Source organism: Pongo pygmaeus, chromosome 16 (genome assembly GCF_028885625.2).
Source record: "Pongo pygmaeus isolate AG05252 chromosome 16, NHGRI_mPonPyg2-v2.0_pri, whole genome shotgun sequence".
Taxonomy (NCBI): domain Eukaryota; kingdom Metazoa; phylum Chordata; class Mammalia; order Primates; family Hominidae; genus Pongo; species Pongo pygmaeus.
In genome coordinates, this window is record NC_072389.2 from 28,817,917 (window position 1) to 28,839,226 (window position 21,310).

At 41.4% G+C, this 21,310-nt stretch overlaps 1 protein-coding gene across 2 annotated transcripts in view; it reads left to right on the top strand.

The window, feature by feature from the left end:
* GABRB3 (gamma-aminobutyric acid type A receptor subunit beta3) overlaps positions 1 to 21,310 on the top strand; it is a 225,932-nt gene that overhangs the window by 142,198 nt on the left and 62,424 nt on the right. For both annotated transcript variants that reach the window (XM_054451579.2, XM_054451578.2), the window contains exon 4: positions 9,664 to 9,884. In XM_054451579.2, the coding sequence (XP_054307554.1) occupies positions 9,664 to 9,884 (221 nt within the window). The remainder of the gene's footprint in view (positions 1 to 9,663; positions 9,885 to 21,310) is intronic.

Sequence of the window (21,310 nt, forward strand, 5' to 3'; positions counted from 1 at the left end):
TGCAATTCATCTGAGCTGCCTGAATTATACACCTAAAGATGAGCTGAGGTTTCATTTTGTTTTGTTGTTGCTGCTGCTTGTATATTCTCAGGAGAGAATGTATGTATAAATGCTTCACTTGTGGGTGGCTCATATTCCAGAATGCCTGCTCCCGGCACTCAGGGCTTCCTCTACACCTTCTAGGTCCAGCAATACTTTCCTCGCCTCCCAGCGGCACTGTGGCTCCAAAACAGGGAGCCTGGGCTAGTCCTCGTGTCTCACCAGGAACCGTGGCTTCTTACCTTTGCATGAAATTGTTTGATAATCTGGAGTGAAACCTAACAACCCTTTTTGTCATATTTTTTTCTATAGGAAAACACTGCAGACATCCTAAACAAATGATGTACAAATTTGTGGAACTCCACCCACTAGTATTGAAAGCAATTTGAGCTTGTAAAACACGCATCCCATGAACTTCAGGGTTTTGTGCTAACTGATTGATACACACACCGATACTGAGAGAGATTGTATTTTCTGTGGAGAGGGCCCCCGATTTCATTAGATTATCAGAGGGCTTTATGATCCCCAAAATAAGCCAAGATGAATAAATGACTTTTTAATTCAAGTGATTTTGTTTGCAAAGTTTTTAAGCAAGACCCTTTTTTTAAGAAAGACCCTTTGTTTTGAATGCAACTCTTACTCGAATATTTCTTCAAGCTGATTCTAAGTTCTTCAGAAGGCTTTTATAAGAGAAAGGTATTGATTCAAGACATCTTATCTAATGATTTTGATAAACTACAATAGTTCAAACCACTATAATTCAGCAAAACAACTCACATACTCCAGAGAGCATACTCCAGAGAGTTCCAGTTCCCAGTGGACTGGAGAATTCCCTTGTGTTTTCCTCCTCACTGCCTGAGCACTCTCCATTAAATCCCATATCCCAGGGCTGCAATATTCACAGGAACCTGTCACGGTATAACCAGAGGTGCTGGCAGCTTTCCCTTCTGTGGACAGCTGTTTCAGGTACAGAGGGACTGGGTAGAGCAGGGGCCCAGAGGGTCTATGCAGGTGCCCTGGGCTCCTGCCCACCCAGAGGAAAGAGCCTCACCTCCGGGAGCCTGGCCGAGGAATGCAGGAGTCCAAGGGTAATTGCTCCACAAGGGCTTCCCCAGCGGCCTTCCCTGGTGAGGGTTTGGGGTTGAACCGCTGAGTAAATGGGGTGGCAGAGGTCGTGGAGGGTTGCGGGGTGCCAGGACCTCTCATTGCCTTTACCTACAGCCTTTTAAGTACTGTATCCATCCAGGGCCGGCCCCATGTCAGGATTGGCGCTGCACCTTAACCAGAAGCCAAACGTTCTCAGGGTGCCCAGGGCTATGGAGACACGTGCTAACAAAATAAGTTTGAGTCAGTATTGGTGAATACACATTCAGTGTGTCAGTTAATTAATTTCTAGGAGGGATATTTTATAAATGCTTGAATGGCTATAAATCTCAACTCCCACTAAGAGTGTAGTTTTCTAAAGTCAGGTTACATCTAATTATAACCAGAAGGGGCTTGGTGAACTTAGAAGCTGCACCAGGGCTGAAGAGTTTGGTGATGTGAGAAGTGGAGTGTTACCATTTTCGGTTTGTGAGGCTCACCCACAGCCGAGGACGAGGACACTTCTGCATCCCCTGGACACGGGGCTGTGTCTCCGCAGCCCCACTGGAAGCTACTATTTTCGCAAGCTCTGACCTCTCCACCAATACCCCCTCCTCCTCCTGCCAACACATTCGGTCTAGATGTGCTGATAAGGCTGGTTGTGCCACAGCCAAGAGCCAGTGCCAGGAGACAGCCTGTCTCTTCCCGGTGTGTGCTAATCTAATCAGATCCACCCTCCCTGGGGGAGGTTCCCCCGCTGCATAGCGCCGCGCACAGGGAGGAGCTTGCCCGCCAGGCTCCTGAGCTGGGCCACGCCTTTTCCGCTACGGGCCATGCCCCTCGATCCACAGGCCACGCCTCCTCCCGCCCGGGGCCAAGCTTCCGTGCTGCGCTCCTCCCCAGGCCCCGCCCCTGATTGCCTCTGCTTCGCAAAGTCCTGCGTCTCCCGGGAGCTGCTTCTCTCCACACTCCACCCCTGCGCCTCCGCGAGCTTCAGCCTCTCCTGTAAAAGAGCAGAGATGGAGAGGAAGCCACAGTCACAACTTCCGGTTAGCTTGGCGGAGGCTCTTGGAGTCTTTGGGACCTCAGCACCAGGATACCGGGAGACTCCCTCGTGTCCCCATGTGGGCCACGTACCAGACAGAAGAGGTAAAAGTCGGGGACGCGGGCTCTCGGCAGTCACAAGTAGTGGAGGCGCTCTTGCACCTGACTTCCCCACACCTCCCAGCTCTGATTTCCAAGGCCTGAGAGCCTCTGTTTGAGGACTGCCGTTTCAGGCCTCTGCTGGCCCCCTTTCGTCTCTCTAGGGCTCCCGCAGCTACCCTAGGGGGGTCACCAACCTAGGTAGAATGTGAGGTCCACCCTGTGGAGCCATCTCCTCTGCCTCGCCCTGTGGCACTGTTTTTTTTTTTTTTTTTGCGAAAATAGCTGTGTAGGGTCAGTTGATAACAGGAGCTGCTTCCTTCAGATGTCCATACCCAAGACTGGCCCTCCAGGGGCAGCCGCCCTGCCCTTCACATAGCTGAATCTTTTACTTCTAGGTTTAGATCAGATGGTTGTTTTTCCAAGAATTCACCTGTAGTCATCCTTCCCAGAAGTGGCTTCTTTTTCTGATTGCCATATCCCTTCGTGTTTAGTATAGCACTTAACCTAGATTGCTTTTGAATTCTTGGAACCTGCAATTATTGTCTCTGCCACATGGGCAGCCCCTTAGGGCTCATAGTGCCTCAGGTTCATCTTCGCCTCCCCCAAGTTGCCTAGCAGGCGGTAAGCACTCAATAAACATTTGCTGAATAACTGAGTAAATACAGGCACACCCTCGGAGATACTGCAGATTCTGTTCCAGACCATTGCTGTAAAGCAAATATCACGAAGTGAGTCACAAATTTTTGTTTTCCCAAGATATATAAAAGTTATATTTACACTATATTGTAGTCTATTAACTGTCCAATAACATGATGTCTATAAAATATACATACCTTAATTTAAAATACTGTATTGCTAAAAGTGCTAAAAATCATCTGAGCCTTCAGTGAGTCATGATCTTTTTGCTGGTGGAGGGTCTTGCCTCAGTGTTGATGGCTGCTGACTGATCAGGGTGGTGGTTGCTGAAAGGTGTGGCAGTTTAAGACAACAATGAAATTTATTACTTTGACTATTCCTTTCATGAAAGATTTCTCTGTAGCATTGGATGCTGTTTGATAGCATTTTACCCAGAGTAGAACTTCTTTCAAAATTGAAGTCAATCATCTCAAACCCTGCCACTGCTTTATCAACTAAGTTTATGTAACCTTCTAAATCCTTTGTTGTCATTACAACAATGTTCACAACATCCTCACCAGGAGTAGATTCCATCTCAAGAAACTACTCTTTGCTCATCCATAGGAAGCAACTCCTCATTCATTCAAGTTTAATCATGAGATTCCAGAAATTCAGGGAAATCTTCAAGTCTTACTTCTAGTTCTGTTGCTATTCCCACCACATCTGCAATGACTTGAACCCCTCAAAGTCATCCATGAGGGCTGGAATCCACATCTTCCAAACTCCTCTTGGTGTTGATATTTTGACCTCCTCCTATAAATCATGAATGTTCTTACTGACATCTAGAATGGTGAGTCCTTTCCAGAACGTTTTCAGTTTACTTTGCCCAGATCCGTAAAAAGAATCACTGTCTGTGGCAGCTACAGCCTTGTGAAACGTATTTCTTAAATAATAAAACTTGAAAGTCAGTTTCTTCTTGATCTATGGGCTGCAGAATGGATGTTGTGTTAGCAGACATGTAAACAACATTCATCTCTTTGTACATATCCATTAGAGCTCTTGAGTGACCAGGTGCATTGAAAATGAGCAGTAACATTTTGAAAGGAATGTTTTTTCTGAGCAGAAGGTCTCAACTGTGGGTTAAAAATATTCAGTTTTATAAACACGTGTTGACACCCAGGTTTTATTGTTGCATTTTTTGAGCATTGGCGGAGTAGATTAGCAGAATTCTTAAGGGCCCTGGGATTTTCAAAATGGTCGGTGAGCATTGGCTTCAACTTAAAGTCAGCAGGTGCAATTAGCCCCTGACAAGAGAGTCAGCCTGTCCTTTGAAGCTCTGAAGCCAGACATTGACTTCTTCTCTCTTGCTATGAAAGTCCTACATGGCCTCTTCTTCCATTAGAAAAGACTTCTTCCAAAGTCTACACTGAAAACCTGCTGTTTAGTGTAACCACCTTCAACAATGATCTTAGCAGGATCTTCTGGATAACTTGCTGCAGTTTCTCCATCAGCACTTGCTGCTTCACCTTGCACTTTTATGTTATGGAAATGGCTTCGTTGCTTAAACCTCATGAACCAATCTCTCCTATCTTCTAACTTTTCTTCTGCTATGCTGCCCTACCTCTTTCAGCCTTCACAGAATTGAAGAGAGTTAGGATTTTACTCTAGATTAAACTTTGACTTAAGGGAATGTTATGGCTGGTTTGATATTCTATCTATATCAGCAGTAACACTGGACTTTCTTATCATTCCCCAGAGTAGCACTTTTAATTTCCTACTAAAACTTTTTCTTTGCATTCACAATTGGGCTAACTGGTAGAAAAGGCCTAACTTTAGGCCTATAAAAATCTTTTGCACATCAATCATTTGACCTGCCTCCCTCACTAAGCTTAATCGTTTCTGGTTTTTCATTTACCATGAGAGATGGGTGACTCTTCCTTTCACTTGAACCGTTAGAGGCCATTGGAGGGTTACTAACTGGCCTAATTTTGATATTGTTGTGTCTCAGGGAATAGGGAGGCCCAAGGAGAGGGAGAGATACAAGGTTAAGGGTCAGTTGGTAGATCAGTCAGAGGACACACAACATTTGTACGATAAGTTTGCCATCTTATATGGGTGCTATTCCTGGTGCCCCAGAGCGATAATAATAGTAATATCAAATATCACTGATTATAGGTCACCATAACCAATATAAAAATAATGAAATGCTAAGACTGAAATCTTGTGAAAATTACCAAAATATGACCCAGAGACATGAAGTGAGCATATGCTGTTGGAAAAACGGTGTTGATCGACTTACATGCTCAGTGCTGGGTTGCCACAAACCTTCAATTTGTTAAAAATGCAGTATCTGTGAAGCACAGTAAAGTAAGGCATGCCTGTAGCTAATGATACAGATAGTTTCTTATGCAGCCTGGGGGTCTGGCAAAAGAGGGAACGTTAGCAACTCAGTTGGTTGAGGACGTGGGCTGCTTCTGTAAACGATATCAACTGTCTCATTTGGTGTCCACTGCTACCTCTCCAACCCCTTGTCAGCCAGCGGGAACCATAGCAACAGGGGTCCACCCTGCCCCAGAGTGGCCAGCTTGGCTGTTCTTTGAGAAGCTCCACCCTTCCCAGTCATTTCTTATTTTTGTACCCAGACATCACCTGAGTCCACCTCAAGCGTTAAGGTTAAAGAACAAAGGCTTAATTTCCATTTCATGTTCTGTGAGGAATCCAGTGTCCCCTCTGCTCCCCACAGCCAATATTCCTTTAATCCTTGGAGCTTTTAAAGTCTCAAAGTATCTTCTGTTTCTGCAGACAGGCTTGGAATTCAAAACTCTGACAGACTCTCCATCCCATGCAAATTCCATCTCTTTGTGACTGTGCTCTTCTCTTTGGTTCATGCCACATCATTGCAAATGTAAAAATTGGTGACTTCCCTGGGATGTATGGGATGCATTGAAGAAAAGGATACTTTTACAAAGCAGCTTTCTATAGCAGCTGTGCTAAATGTTTGGCGATGGTTTGGGCGTGGAAGGAGGAGTTGGTGGTGCCGGAGTTCTGATTACTGCCCTGAAGAACCCCCGCATGACCTGACTTTCCATGCTCAGAGACATCCTTTCAAAGCCCCACCCTGCCAAGCTCACTCCACTTTATTGTGAGGAACTGTTTAGCTCCCATCCCTTGGAGCTTCCACATTGAGAGCCAGGCCCTGAAAGGAGGTGGCCCGAACTTCAAGTTCCACTATTCCGGGTTACTTGTGTTTGAGGGAGTGGAGGGAGCAGATGAGGAGCGAGTTACTTCAGCTCTTCAATTTTTGTTACTTCATCGATATAGGATAATAATTATAATACCTGCCTCGTAGTTAAATGAGGTACTAGGTAGCATGGGGCCTGGAGTTTGCTGAAGGATCACGCACACAAGCGGCTGCCCGCTGTTCCTGTCTCAGTGCTCACCACTGCACGTCACAAGGGGCGGCACCATGGCTCCCATAACAGGAAAACCCTGCATTTGCTACTCCCAGCTGCATGAGAGTGGAAGGAGGCTTGGACCTTTCCACCATCCCCTTCCCTTTGTTGCCAGCTATTAAGTATCCCAGAAAAAAAGGAGGACACTGATTTGTACCCCCACTGATGTGACAGTCCTTGCCATACATGGCTGATCACATGCAGCGGGTTTGGATTTTCATACTATTTTTTCCCTCTTGCTGTTACCTAAGCTCTTACCCCCTAGTCCACTCAAGTCACCTCAGCAAACACCCAAGACCCAAACTGAGAGGCGCTGCCGGTGGTGCGGAGAGTGACACAGTCCAAAATAAGACGCGGAGCCCTAGCTGTCAGGCTGTGAGTGACAGCCGGGTTCCCAGGGCTGACTGACAAGTTCTCTCCCTTCTTGTGGCAAGCCATGTGCAAGCCCATCCGGAGGGACTGTGAGAAGGGCGCTAGACATCGCGACTCAGGCGTAAGCATGTGGGGTTAGGAGTAAAGAAAGAAACAAGTGAAACTTCTATTTCAACACGAACGTAACATGGAGGGTGATAGTAGAGAAACTCTGTGGTCGCCACCGCTAACACATCCTCCTTTTGTCGTGAAACCACAGCTTTGCACACCTCAGTTCCAGCGCGCCGCCCACACCAGCGAAAGGTAATGGTGATGAAGGGGCAGAATATGCCCTGTGAAGGTGCATTCTCATCCTGATGTTCTGCATCAGCCCAGTGTCCGAGAACCTTTCAGGCCTTTGCTTTACCCACCACTCAGCACTGTCCACTCCTCGGAGGCCTCTGCACACCATCCCTTCTACCCGTTGAACTCACCATTGCTACACTAGTTTTCCTCACAGGCAGCTTTGTGTTTCAAACTGGAGGTTTTATTATTATTTAGGTCAGGCAAGGCCGACAGATCAGGAGACAACTGCTATTGAGAGGAGAGTGTGTTCCTTCCAGTTCCAGAGCAGCAGGGAGCCACACCATGCCATGGGGGCTGCTCAGGGAGTGCCAGGGTGGGTCAGGCAGCAGAGGGAGGGGAAATGCCTTCATTGTCGTTGCTGGGAAGGAATGGGTGACACGGGGTGTGCAGGCTCAGAATTGGCTGGTTTAAATAATTTCAGGCCCATGGGGCACAGGGGCTGTCTTTAGTTGTCCAGTACCTGGACCTGGGGCAGTTTAGGCGGGTGATAGGGACCCCAGAATGTGCAAGCTCAGTAAAAGAGGTGGTTGGAGTCTAAGCCGCTAAAATCTATGCCCTATGAATTTATGGCATAATAGGTATAAAAAATAAAAGACCTCTGGCCTGTAAAGACAAATAAACAAAAGAGATGGTTGGGGTGTGGGTTCTGGATTGGTTGGTTTGCATGTGAAAAGTACACTCCTAGGAGAGTTGCTTGTCATCTCTAGGAATTAGCCAGCCCTGGAAGGGGCCCTCCCTCCAAGGTCCACAGGGTCGCAGATCAAAGCATCAGAATACAGAAATAAAAGACACGGTTAATACTCTTGGTCATGGCCCTCTGCTCCATGGAAACTATCAGTGGCTTTCATTGACTGCGAAGGTGGCATTCTAGTTTCCACCTTGTGGTCACTGCCCTGGGGTCTAGCCTGACCCATCGCTCTGCTCTCTTTTCCCCATAAACCCAGCATTCCAGCAAAACTGCACTCCACAGGCTTTTCCATCAGGCCCTTAAAAGCAACACCCCATGTGTTTTTTATTGTGCCGTACCTGCTGTCTACCTAGCCGAGGCTTATCTTTAGTGCCACCTGCTCTGTGAGAATCTTTAATTGGTGGTGGTGGTGAGGGCCCCCATAGGTTATTACTAGGCACAGAGCTGTGCCCACAAAAGTGTCTGGGGAAAAAAAATGCCTGCTTCTTTTCATCTGCTTAAATGCTGCCTCTCCTTTAAGTTGAAGATAAGGCCTCTCTAAAGACTGTCCAGCCCATTTGGACTTTCTTGCCTTTCCTTCTACTCTTAATTTTTATGGGACTCAAAGCTTAAAAACGTATTTTGTTTACAGTGATATAGTACAGGCTGGTTTTGTTTCCCCTTCTTGTGGCAAGCACCTGAAGACAAATCGATGTCCTCTATCAGTCCCTAAGCCTCTGTATTCCAACACTATTGAGAGCAGCAATAAACAGCCATCAGGTTAGCAACACCGTGAATTGCCCTGCAAGAAGCAAAAAGAATACTGGAGGGGTTATCAGGAGGCCTGTGTCGAGGCTGGATTCTTCAACCGATTTGCTCTCCATCTCTCGCTGTCCACAAGTGAGGATGTTTGCGGACATGATCTTAAAAGCTGCTTGTGTAGAATGGCAGGGATTTTTTCCCCTCCGTGGTTGGAGAATTTACCTCCTAACCTTTAATGTTTTCAGCTTGTATCTTTCCACAGAAGGGTGCAAAATGTCCTGTGAGTATCACCAGATTTTTAGACTTGGTCATTCTAGAACTGAATAGTGATTGCCCCCAACAAAAAGAGAATTTCTTTTGTTCCCCCATGTCTAGCCTCTGATTTGTCTTTTTTTCCACTTTGTTCTCACTGAACTAACTGCTTTGGCAAAACAAAAGCAGAACCGTCACATAGATATTTGGTAATTTTGTGGGCAAGCCTGTGGACAACACCATGGCCCTGTCTGTCTCCCGTCTCCCACATCCTGCTTTGACCTCAGGTTCCCATTTTCCCCAGGTGAATATGTCATCATCTCCAGGTGATTTTATGGTCCACTTAATGTAGAAATGGCCATGGCAAGCTGGAGGAAAAAGGAAATACAATAGGTAGGGCATGGAGACCTCCCACAGGCCCTTGCGTCTCCAGAGGGTGTTTATGGAAGGTGTGTATTTATAGCCCCCATGGAGGGCAGAACCAGAGGAAAGTGGCTCAAATTGCAGAGAGAGAGTTTGTAGATAGAGTTCATCTGTCGTAGGTGGTTAAAGCACCTGTCTGCCTGGTGGGAGAGAGAACATCCATGGGAACAATCTAGTTCCCCGCCAGCAACCTGATTTTACGATGACTTTTTCCCCTTTATTTCTATGCTGTTATCTGTTAAATGCCAATTTGTCTAGTCTGCTTCTTAACCTAAGTAAAACAGAGGACATCTATACTTGACACACACAGATTCATGTACCTATTAAAGCTGGTATTTGCATTCACAAGAAAGCAGCCATTGCTTCCCATCCTGCATAAAAATGGCATCCATTTCTCCTGGTTATTCACTGTAGAGCCTAGATTGCAACCTGAATTTGGCTGGTCGTGGAGGAAATACACCTGTGGCTGAGTACAAACTAACTTTCTTTCTTTTCTTTTCCCCCCAGGATTATACTTTAACCATGTATTTTCAACAATATTGGAGAGATAAAAGGCTCGCCTATTCTGGGATCCCTCTCAACCTCACGCTTGACAATCGAGTGGCTGACCAGCTATGGGTGCCCGACACATATTTCTTAAATGACAAAAAGTCATTTGTGCATGGAGTGACAGTGAAAAACCGCATGATCCGCCTTCACCCTGATGGGACAGTGCTGTATGGGCTCAGGTCTGTGTGCCTCTTCAGGGCCAATTTTGCTGTTGCATGGTGCATGGGTGTTGAATATCTCACTTGAGATAATTATCATAAGTGAGGCAATGACCTCAGATAAATTAGGAAGCATCTATGAAGCACTAAAGCTTTGCAGAAAAAAAATCTCATAACCATAAAATTTGGGGCATTACTGTTACTATAAATAGTCATCAAGCAGTTGAAAAACAGCCACCTTTGGATCAATTGTGTATAATTGGATTGCCATGTCTAAGAACACAGATTCCCTCAGGATGGATTTTCCATATCATAGCCACAGAGGCCTGTAATTAATATCGCCCTTACACTGCAGTGGCTTCAGTGAAGTTTTTTTCAAAGCTGTCTGCACAGTTGAAAAAAATGTCTGTTGCGCAGATTGTAGGGTTTACTCTCTACGGAGCTTTATTGAGGTAGTGCCACGAATATTTATGGGAATGACTAAGTGAGAGGTTTCCTGATGAGAAACATCTCTCTCCAGCTCTCATAATATAATCACTCAAATCAGGAAACCAGGCTGCCTTCCTGAGTCCCAGTGAGGAGGCCCTGGGCTTCCCTGGTTGCCCTGGAAACCGCCAGGCCTTTCCATAGGGCTCCATCCCAGCTGGTGGTCAATTATTTTGAATATCACCTTGCTAAATGGTGCTCTTAAAAACCTGTCTCTTGCATAGATTTTTGCCTGATTTTTGGGTTGTTTTATTTTAGGACAGTATTTTGTGTGTATGTGTGTCTGTTTCTTGATCTCCTGGCCTAAAAGTGCCCTTGAGACCCTCTAGCAGTGGCTCTCAGTGTTGAGTGGGACACATGTGGATAACTTGGAGAAAAGATGTATCTGAAAGTGTTGTGAGCCCAGAGCCTTTGAACTAGGACTTTAACAGCTGTAAGCGAAATCATAACAGTATATATTTAAATCCACATCCCTGTGACTTTCATGCCTCAAGACTGGTAGAGTGAATGATTTAACATAGCCTCAAATAGAACATGTGAGTGACTTTCTCAGAATCACAGTATAGAGAGCAGAATTTGGGATTTTAGCAAAATCAGATGTTTTTAATGGTAAGTGGCACATGTCAACCAAGCCATGGTGTTCCTTTAAAAAGAGTCTAGCCTGGAGTTTCTTTGGGAGGTTTTCAGCATTTTATGTTTTTGCCTGAAAATGAGACCAGTGGTTGTAAAGCTCTGGAGGTTCAGGTTCTGATAAGTGCATCAGCTATACAAAAGACTATTCAGAAGTCTTGGGAACGTAGAATGAGGAACCATTTACCTGTCCCCACACCCCAAAAAACTGAAGTGAAAGAAGCTGATATGTGTGTGTAAATGCGTGTGAGTTTGTGTGTGTGGGTGTGTGTTGAGTTTTGTGTGTGTGGTATGTGATGTGTATGGTGTGTACTTGCGTGTGTGTGGTGTGTGTTGGGTTTGTGTGTATGGTATGTGTTGTGTTGGTGTGCATTGTGCATGTGTGTGTGGTGTGTGTTTTGTGTGGTAATTGTGTTGTATGTGTGCACGTGTGTGTGTGATGGGGAAGAGCAAAAAGAAGCAAATATCAACAAAAATTAATCTAGGAATTTTTGGCTTTTTAAACAAAACATGCTATTTTGGTTTTCTCCACTTTTATTTTTGCATTTTTTTTTTTTTTACCAGAAGTAGAGTATGTCAGTCTGTCTCTGTATGTCTTTGTTAAAAGCAAAGAGCTTTAACTCTGTTAAAATAGAATTATATAATACATATAAAAGCTCTGTAATAAATTCCACAACTCTTTGAAAATGTTGGATTTTAGGTAAGAGTAAGATAAACCAAGAAAAACAAAAATTGCTTGGCCTGTAAGTTCATATGTAAATGTTAAATAATAATGTAATAATAAGCCATGGGAAACCTTTAGGAGTAAACTTTGTATAATAACCTAAAAAAGCCTTAGTCAAATTTATATCCATTATGCCTCTCAAACAGCCTCTTAAATCAATAAATGGATTTTTAAGTAAGTAGCTGGGTTTTTTTTCAAGTGTAGTATAGGTATACTCCTTAGCTCTTTATTTAGAACATCATATTTTTGAAACAGTTCTTCAGAGTTATATGGACCTGGATAAGCTGTCATAAAGAAAATCTCCAAAGTGCAGACTGACCACCACATTCTTCATGTGTTTAGCAGCTAAACTTATGTCATCTGCTCATTAGAAATTGGCTATTCTAGAAATTTCTGCCTTGATATTTAAAAAACACATAGCTGTAGAGATTGATTTGAACTTCTGGACAAAAGAGCAAATTAATAAGTCTCAACACTGATCATTAAACTCATATACACATATTCTTTGCTATCCTATGTAAACTTCAGTACCATTTATATATTTTACATGTGACCTTTGATTAAAAAAACAAGATGTGAGTGCTCACATGGATCAGCCACCCTCCATCCTCTCCTTGGCCCCAAGGCCCACCTTCCCTCCCCTGTCTTTTTACTGTTGCACTGGCTGGATGGTGACATGGCAGGCCCGGAGTGGGCCAGTGTGTGTAACCCAACAATGCATTGCATCCTTTTGGTAAATAGGTACTATGGCCCTGGCCTGGAGGAGGTCTGGCACAGCTGAGAACACTGAAGTTAAATTCCCCATGGTGGAAGGTTTGCAGAGAGCTGGGGTTGTTCCTGCTGTTCCTGCTTGTAATGTACTGCTGGGGAAGGTTCTGCCCAACAGAGATTGCTTTCCTACTGATTATGTGCTTGAAATACTGGTTGGACTGGCTGTATCACTGAGACTTTCAGACTGAATTTCTCTCACCCCTGGACACTGGGATTGGCTCTCACCTTGTCTATCTAGCAGTAGCCTACACTGGTAGGTCAGTCGCCACTTAGCTCTTCTAGGCTTCTTTTGTTATTCATGCCCGGCCATTATGGGAACAGCATCAGTGGGCTTTTGCTTTATCTAGGCTAGAGGAAGACCTTTGGCTGTAGATGAGCTGTCCATGACGTAGGTTTGTACGTCAACTCAGCCTTATTCTGGGAAGTCATTAATCCTTAACTCTGATGACTCTGCAAAAGTAGTCACTGACCCCTCATGCAGATGCTTGAGAGTGATCACGTTCTTGTAGTGATAAAAGGTTGTTTTAAATCATGAGCCATTTTTCCCATGACTCTTGTAGCCCCTTGAGCTTGAAACTTGGGCTAACACTAGCTTGCTCTTCTTACCAGCTTGAGCTCAGCTGAATACGACTGTGAACTGAGATCCCTGCACCAGCTTAAGTCAGCATGTGATGGGAGAGAATGCTCTGGACAGGGTATGCATGCCATCCTAAAATAAAACATAAGTCCTTGACAATTTCCTTTGGATGGTCAAACCTTTTAAGAAACTAGGAAGATCTTGGCTGAATAAGAGACTAATGGTCCTTTGTCCTGTCCCAGTCACAGCTTTTCTGTTTTCTTTGATGCTGCACTGAAGTTTTATTCTATTTGTAAAAAGGCAGAGTTATCATCCCTTTTCCTAACTTTCTTTTTCAGTCTCTTGGCCCTCGGATGTCATTGAATGTCTCACCTTGCATCATTAAGCATACTTTGTAATGTGGTCTTTTCTTCATGCCATACATGTTGTATCTTCCTATCATTTCTCTGATGCTATGAGTTGGCAAGGGGGGTTCACAAAATAGTATTCAGTTTGCTCCAAAAAGCACCTGGGACTCTGAGGCTGAGTCATCAAAGCAACATAATCCATATTTTGCCTGAGAAGTGTATTGCAAAATCTGTTGGACAGTACATTATAAAGTTCCCACTTGTGGCTAAAAATTGCTTTAAGTTGGCAAAATTGCCATTTCTATACTTAAAGATTGAAAGCAATATTAAAATGAAGCCAGAACTTATATCAGAAGATTCAAATTAAGTCATCAAATTCGTTTGACTAGCATCTTATTCTGAAACTATTTTATACGGTGGTTCTGTTAAAATACTTTTCTCCTTAGAAAAGATATCAACTCACAGAAGTATTAGGTCTCGTGTGATTTTTATGCAGCCGTCCCTAACTCCCAAACCCTTGTTTTGTCACCATCTCCCAAATTATGCAACTAAAAAGCATATTGATAAATTTCTTACCAGATGGGATTATGCCAATTTACACTCCCACCAGCAATAAAGTATATATTAGCTTTAGGATTGTGATGCCTGCTTTGGAATTTATTATTACTCAGGCTACTGCAAGTAATCTATCCATTTTCTTCATCTCTCAAGGCTGGTGAAGATTGCCTGACTCACTTTAAATTCTGGCTCATACACTTCTCTGCTCCCCACCCCCAGCATGTTTTATTCTTCCCCTCCTTATAAGGACTCTTCTCACCTTCTCTGCAAACTCTCCCCTCACTTGGATTTAATGAGGTTACTTCACACTTTAGTTGGAAACACAGCAACTTCATCTTTGCATTACAAAGAGCCCACCTGAGCTATCTGTTGGCTCACTCTTTGCCTCCCCTATCAAAATGGGGAGCAGCTCGGCATCTTGACCATTTCCAAAATGAGCTTCACCTTGGCACCCTGTCACTACTGGAAGACTTGGCTCCTGCAGTCCTGACCTCGCCCTTTCTGCTACTCTCCTCCTCCCTCATCATGCTTCCAGTACACACACTTTCCTTCTGCTCTTCAAAAACATCAGACATGCCCCTGTCCTAGGGCCTTTGCACATGCCCTTGCTGTATATGGCTACACTGTGTCTAGATGGTTATGTGTTGAGCATCATTAGAAGGTAATTAGGTAACTAAGGATTGCTCAGCTGTCACACTCACAGGGAGAGCCCTTCTCTGATCATTCATTCACTTTCTATTACATTACCTTTCTGGGTTGTTATCATAGCACTTATCCAGAGCTGACATTATCTTGTCAGTTTATTGCATTTCTTACTTATTGACTCACTATTCCCATCCATGATGACGGGCAAGACACTATGAGAATATAAACTCTTTGAGAAAAGAATGGTTTCTGTCTTGTTCATTATTCCATCCCCAAATTCTAGAGTAGTGCTTCATGGAAAAAAAAAGTATGGCATGAGAGTTAACTATGAATTCCATTTAGCCTTTCCGTAGTACTTTTATTTTCATATTTTCCATTTAGGCGTTCAATCCCTTGGAATTTATCTTGGTGTAGGATGTGATGTAGCTATCCACATTTTTGTTTCCTTCCTTCCTTCCTTCCTTCTTTCTTTTTCTTTCTTTCCTTCTTCCTTTCTTTTGAGATGGAGTCTCACTCTGTTGCCCAGGCTGGAGTACAGTGGCGTGATCTCAGCTCATCACAACCTCCACCTCCCAGGTTCAAGTGATTCTCCTGCCTCAGCCTCCCGAGTAGCTGGGACTACAGGTGTGCGCTACCATGTCTGACTAATTTTTGTATTTTTAGTAGAGATGGGGTTTCACTATGTTGACCAGGCTGCTCTCGAACTCCTGACCTCGTGATCTGCCCGCCTCGGCCTCCCAAAGTGCTGGGATTACAGGCATGAGCCACTGCGCCCAGCCTGTTTGTTTCTTTTGAGACAGGGTCTTGCTCTGTTGCTCAGGCTGGAGTACAGTGGCAAAATCATGGTTCATTGATACTTCCAACTCCCAGGCTCTAATGATCCTCCTGCCTCAGCCTCCTGAGTAGCTGTGACCGAAGGTGCAGGCCACCACAACCAGCTATTTTTTTTTCTTTTTTTTGTAAAGATGGGGTTTTATTATGTTGCCCAGACTGGTCTCAAACTTCTAGCTTCAAGCAGTCCTCCAGCCTTGGCCTCCCAAAATGCTGGGATTATAGGCATGAGCCACCATGCCATGTCCAATTTTTTGTTCTTAAATGCTTAGCTATTTGTGCTAATAGTTACCAGTTTAGTCTTCCACATTAACTTTAGAATCATTTATTTTATCAAATTCCTAAAAGTATAGCTTGTGTTGTTTGTTGAAATTATGCACATGTAGCACTACTTTGGCAAGAGCAAAAGATATACTATATTCAATGTTTCCTGCATGAACATGGCATGTCTGCATTCTTGTCTTTGTTTATGGCTTTTAGTAAAGTTTTCATTTACTCCACTGACTGCTAAACTTTCCATTTTTAACTTAACATTTCTTGCTAAACTTACTCCACTTTTTGAAAGTGTGATGCTCTTAGAGGTGGAATCATTGCTCCATTATTTTTCTAGCTGGCTTTCCCTGGTATGTGGGAAGGCTCATGGTCAATTTGTATATAACTACCTTTAAGTATACATCTATCAAAAATTATATCTAGTCAGTCTGATGTTTCATTATTTTCAACAGTTTAGTTAATCCTGATTATTTTAGTCTTACAGTCATATTGCTTATAATGATGCTTTTTAATCTTCATTTTCAATTGTTTTTATTCTTATTTCTGTTTTATTGTATTTCCACCTTCCAGAACAATGATAACCAGTGATAACAGTGTTAATATCAGCACATTTTTCATTGTAATGGGTGCTTCTTGTGGCCCACCAAGAAGGATGAGCTGCACTTTTAGTTTAATATAACTATTCCTTATTCTTTTACTTCCATTGTTTTTTGTTCCTGATATATAAATTAATATCCTTAAGTCCACCAGGACCAGTATGCATTTTGTGCAATTTTAGAAATTACTTCAGGCATGTGACCAGTAAGCATGTTAGTGCTAATGCTGTCTATGCAGAGGAGCAAGTACAGTGTGAAATAAAGCAATGCCAACATTTATGTGAAATGGGTATTCATGCTAAATCTGTCTTTAGGCTTAACTCTATTAAAAAGGAATTGTCAAACTGCCAATGTATTTCATTACAATATTTCTTATTTACTTTCATCAATGCTAAGGGCTTTAACCATGACCAATGTTAATTAAACCAACTTCTCCAATTTTCTATCTCATTTTAAAACAATTATTATCTAAACTTTTTCAACTTTCTAGTTCCTCTGCATGTGCATGAAGATAGACATACAGAGAAACAAAAAAAAATTACGTATGCCTTACACAGACATGCTTGGACTTTCTGTTTTTTCATACATTTTCTGTTTTTTAAGTAACCAGTCATTTTACTTTAGGACGAAAATTTAGCATAGGCCATAATTTGAAACAACTTTGAGATCAAATCTGAATTAGACAAAAGTTATTCTTTTATTCAATAAGTACACATCTTCTTTGGCGTATTTTATATACAAAATTATTCACTGCAGTTCTTATTCTTAATAATATTAAATTTTGTGAAAACCTAAGAAGCAAGAAATCCTGAACTGCCTATCAGATGTTAGCATTTTATATATGAGAACCATTCTATAATTTATAGAAATGTTTCCTCATAATTTTTATTTGACTAGAAATGACCCAGACATCCAATGAACATGAAAAGAATTTTAAGGTTTTAAATTACACAAAAAGTTCACCTACAAGAATTTATTCTATTTACATTTACTCAAGCCTTTCATTTTTTAAAGAGTTTATCTAGATTAATTCTGAAAACTGAGATATTATACAAAACTAGTTATCATTTCCAGTTACTTCCTTGTTCGCCATTTTTTAAAAATAGTCTGTGAATATCAGGTGTTCACCTATGTAAGAACCTTAAGGTTAGATACGTGGGTATTTTTCCAATAACTCAGAAGATTCGGCTGTTTTCATTAAATCAACAACCCTAAATTAGTCATTTCTCAAACAATGTCACATAAACAAAGATCATTTTGTTTTGGCTGAGTTATAATTTTATAACCTTCTGTGCTAAATCCTGACACCTCAAAATATCTAGCAGAGACAAATACAAAACCCAGACAAAAATGTATGCTGACAATTCTGAAGACATTGCTATTTTCATCTTTTACTTTGGAACTCTAGCAATGAGATAGCAATAAAAACCCACGAGTTTACAAACAGGTTTACATGCTTAAAATTTGTTCTGATAGGTAATCCAGTGAAGGCTGTGAACCACAGTTTTAGGTAAAGCAGTTTCCAGTTAGGCTCCAGAGATCACTGGGGCCAAACAGTACTACAGAAGATCATCACATAACTCCATCCCACTTTCCCATTTAACAGCAAAATGAGGTCCATAGGGAGCCCAAAGTTCTCCAGATTCTAAAGAATACTGGGGTCAAACAGTATTATAAAAGAATAGCAGCTTATCAAATTCTGATTTCCCATTACTATGTTGATACATACACAGTCAACCACCAAAACACAATCCACCTGCTGCAATAACCAACACATTTATGATCACGGAACCAAAATCTGTTACTGAAATACCAGGGGTTTGGTCTAGGTCTGGCTACAAGCCACACAGAAAGCCAATCACTGAGATGAGTGTTGCCAAGGAAGAAGGCTTTCTCTGGGTGCTTCAGCTGAGGACATGGGAGATCAGTCTCAAATCCATCTCTTCAACCAACAAAAATTAGGGGTTTATATGCAGTTTTTGCTATTACTTTTAATGGCAAAAACCACAATTACTTTTGCACCAACCTAATATATTAGCAGGGAAAAAAAATCTATATATGGGAAAACAAGAATTAGGGAGGGATAAAGAAGAGGAATTGGTCAACAGGAAGCAGATCAGGCAATCACGATGTGTGAGGGGTCTGGCCTCTCATTGTCCAGATGTGGTGAGCCAGTATGTTTCAGTTCCTTGATACCGTCTGCAGGACCTGATGGTTGGTTTACAGAGAAAAGAACTCAGGTAAGACAAATGTAAGTTTTTCGAGTTTGAAGATGGGGAGGGTCAATTTCTGTGGTTACTCAAAAGAAACTGTAAACAACAGTTCTATGGGACAATTGGGTCAGTTTCAGAATAATTAAATCAAGTGAGTTAACGTATTTAGCTAGCTAGCTAGTATTTGAACTAAACTTTTTTTATGGTAAGCACATTTCAAATTTATTCTCTCAGCAACTTTGAAATGTATAAAACTCTATTATTAACTATATTCACCATGCTCTTCAATAGAACTTAAAAAGAACGTATTCTTCCTGCCTAACAGATTTTTTAAAAATAATATGGGAAGTCCTTTATTTTATTATGTGACACTATATAGCAGCTGCCTAACCACACAATGTAGACATGAATAGGGAAGATGGCTCAGAAGTAGCAGTACTAGTGACTCAAGCAGTTAGCTTTATACAATAAAAGGAATGAGTTTTGACTGATTTATGAGAGTTTTAAAATGCATTTTATATTGAGTAGATTTTTTTCATGTTTTCTTAAAGGAATTATTGTATTGAACCAAAAATAAACTAGATATAGTTTGTTCACATAATAAATCTACGTTCGAAGACATGCTTACAGATTGCCATTTGATAATCATTGCCCCATTCCCCCCATCCTCCATTCTCTGTAACCACTGTTCTGTTCTCTGCTTATATGAGTTCAACTGTAGATCCCACAAACAAGTGAGAATATGTGGTATTTCTTTCTGTAACTGGCATAATTCACTTAGTATAATGTTCTCCAATTCCATCAGTGTTGTCCCAACTGACAAAATTTTTTTCTTTATTAATACTGAGTAGTATTCCATTGTGTGTGTGTGTGTGTGTGTGTGTGTGTGTATCATTAATAAAATCAATTTATCTGTTGATGGACACTTAGGTTGATTCCATAACTTGGCTACTGTTAATAGTGCTTCAGTGAACTTGGGAGTGCTGACATCTCTTCAGCAAATTTATTTCAAATCTTTTGGGTAAATACCCAGGAGTGGGATTGCTGTAGCATATGGTAATTCTATTTTAAGTTTTTTGAGTTTTCCATAATGACTGCACTAATTTGCATTCCTACCAACAGTGTACAAGGGTTCCCTATTTTCCACATCCTTGCCAACACTTATCTTTCATCTTTTTGATACTAGTCATTCTGACAGGTATTAGATGTTATCTCATTGTAGTTTCAATTTGTGTTTCCCTAATGATTAGTGATGTTGAACTTCTTTTCATATGTCTTGTTGGCCATTTGCATGTCTTCTTTTGAGAAATGTCTCTTTAGGTCCCTTCTCCATTTTTTAAATTGAGGTTTTTTTGTTTTCTTGCTGTTGAGTTGTTTGACTTCCTTAAATATTTTGGATATTAACCCCTTAATGCCATTAGATGGATTGCTTGCACATATGTCTTCCAATCTGTTGGTTGTCTTTGTATAGTATTCATTGTTTTTGGTGCAGAAGCTTTTTAGTTTGATGTAGTCTCATTTGTCTTATTTTTGCATTTGTTGCATCAAATCAAATTTTAAAAATCATTACCCAGCCTAATGTCATGTAGTTTTCCCCCATGTTTTCTTTTAGTAGTTTAACAGTTCCTAGTTACATTTAAGTTTTAATCAATTTTGCGTTGATTTCTGTATATGGTGTGAGATAAGGGTCCAATTTCATTCTTCTGAATGTGGATATTTAGTTTTCCCAGCATCATTTATGGAAGAGATTATTCTTTTCCCATTGCATATTCTTGGCACTTTTGTCAAAAATCAAGTGAAAGTACATGAATGGGTTTATTCTGGGCTCTCTAGTCTATTTCATTGGCCGTTGTGTCTTTTTTTTTTTTTTTTTTTTTTTTTTGCCAGTACCATGCTGTTTTAATTACTATAGCTTTGTAGTATAGTTTGAAATAAGGTAGTGTGATACCTCCAGCTTTACTCCTTTTGCTATGATTGCTTTAGCTATTTTGGGTTTTTTTTTTTTTGTTCCATAAGAATTTTATAATTTTTGTTTCTATTTCTACGGAAAACTACATCAGAATTTTGATAGGGGTTACAATGAATCTATAGATCATTTTGAGTAATGTGGACATTTTAACCATAGTAATCCTTCTAACACAGATATATTTCATTTGTATCTTTTTTTTTTTATGAATGTTATAGTTTGCAATGTACAGGTCTTTCCTTTCCTTGGTTAAATTTATTCCTAAGTATTTTATTTTATTTTATTTGAAACTATTGTAAATGGGATTGTTCCCTTGATTATTTTTTTCAGATAGTTTAGTGTTAATTTATAGAAACACTACTATTAATGTTTTTTGTAAGTTGTTTTTATATCCCGTAACTTAACTGTTTTGTTTTGTTTTTTTGTTTGGTGAGTATTTTTTTTAGACAGGGTCTCCCTTTGTCACCCAGGCTGGAATGCAGTGGGGCAATTATAGTTTACTGTAACCTCAAACTCCTGGGCACACAGGGTCTGCCCACCTCAGGTTCCATAGTAGCTGTCACTAAAGGTGTGTGCCACCACACTTGGCTAACTTAAAAAGACTTTTTGTAGAGATGGGCCTTGTTATGTTGCTCAGGTTACTCTAGAATTTCTGGCCTTTAACAATCCTCTTGCCACATTGATTTTACTTTTAAATTAGTTATATCAGTTCTTTGGTGGAGTCTGTAGATATACATAGATAAAAGAAAAACTTAAGCTGAATTAAATGTAAGAGAGTTTAATTGAGCAATGAACAATTTGTGAATCAGGCAGCCCCTAGAATCATAGTA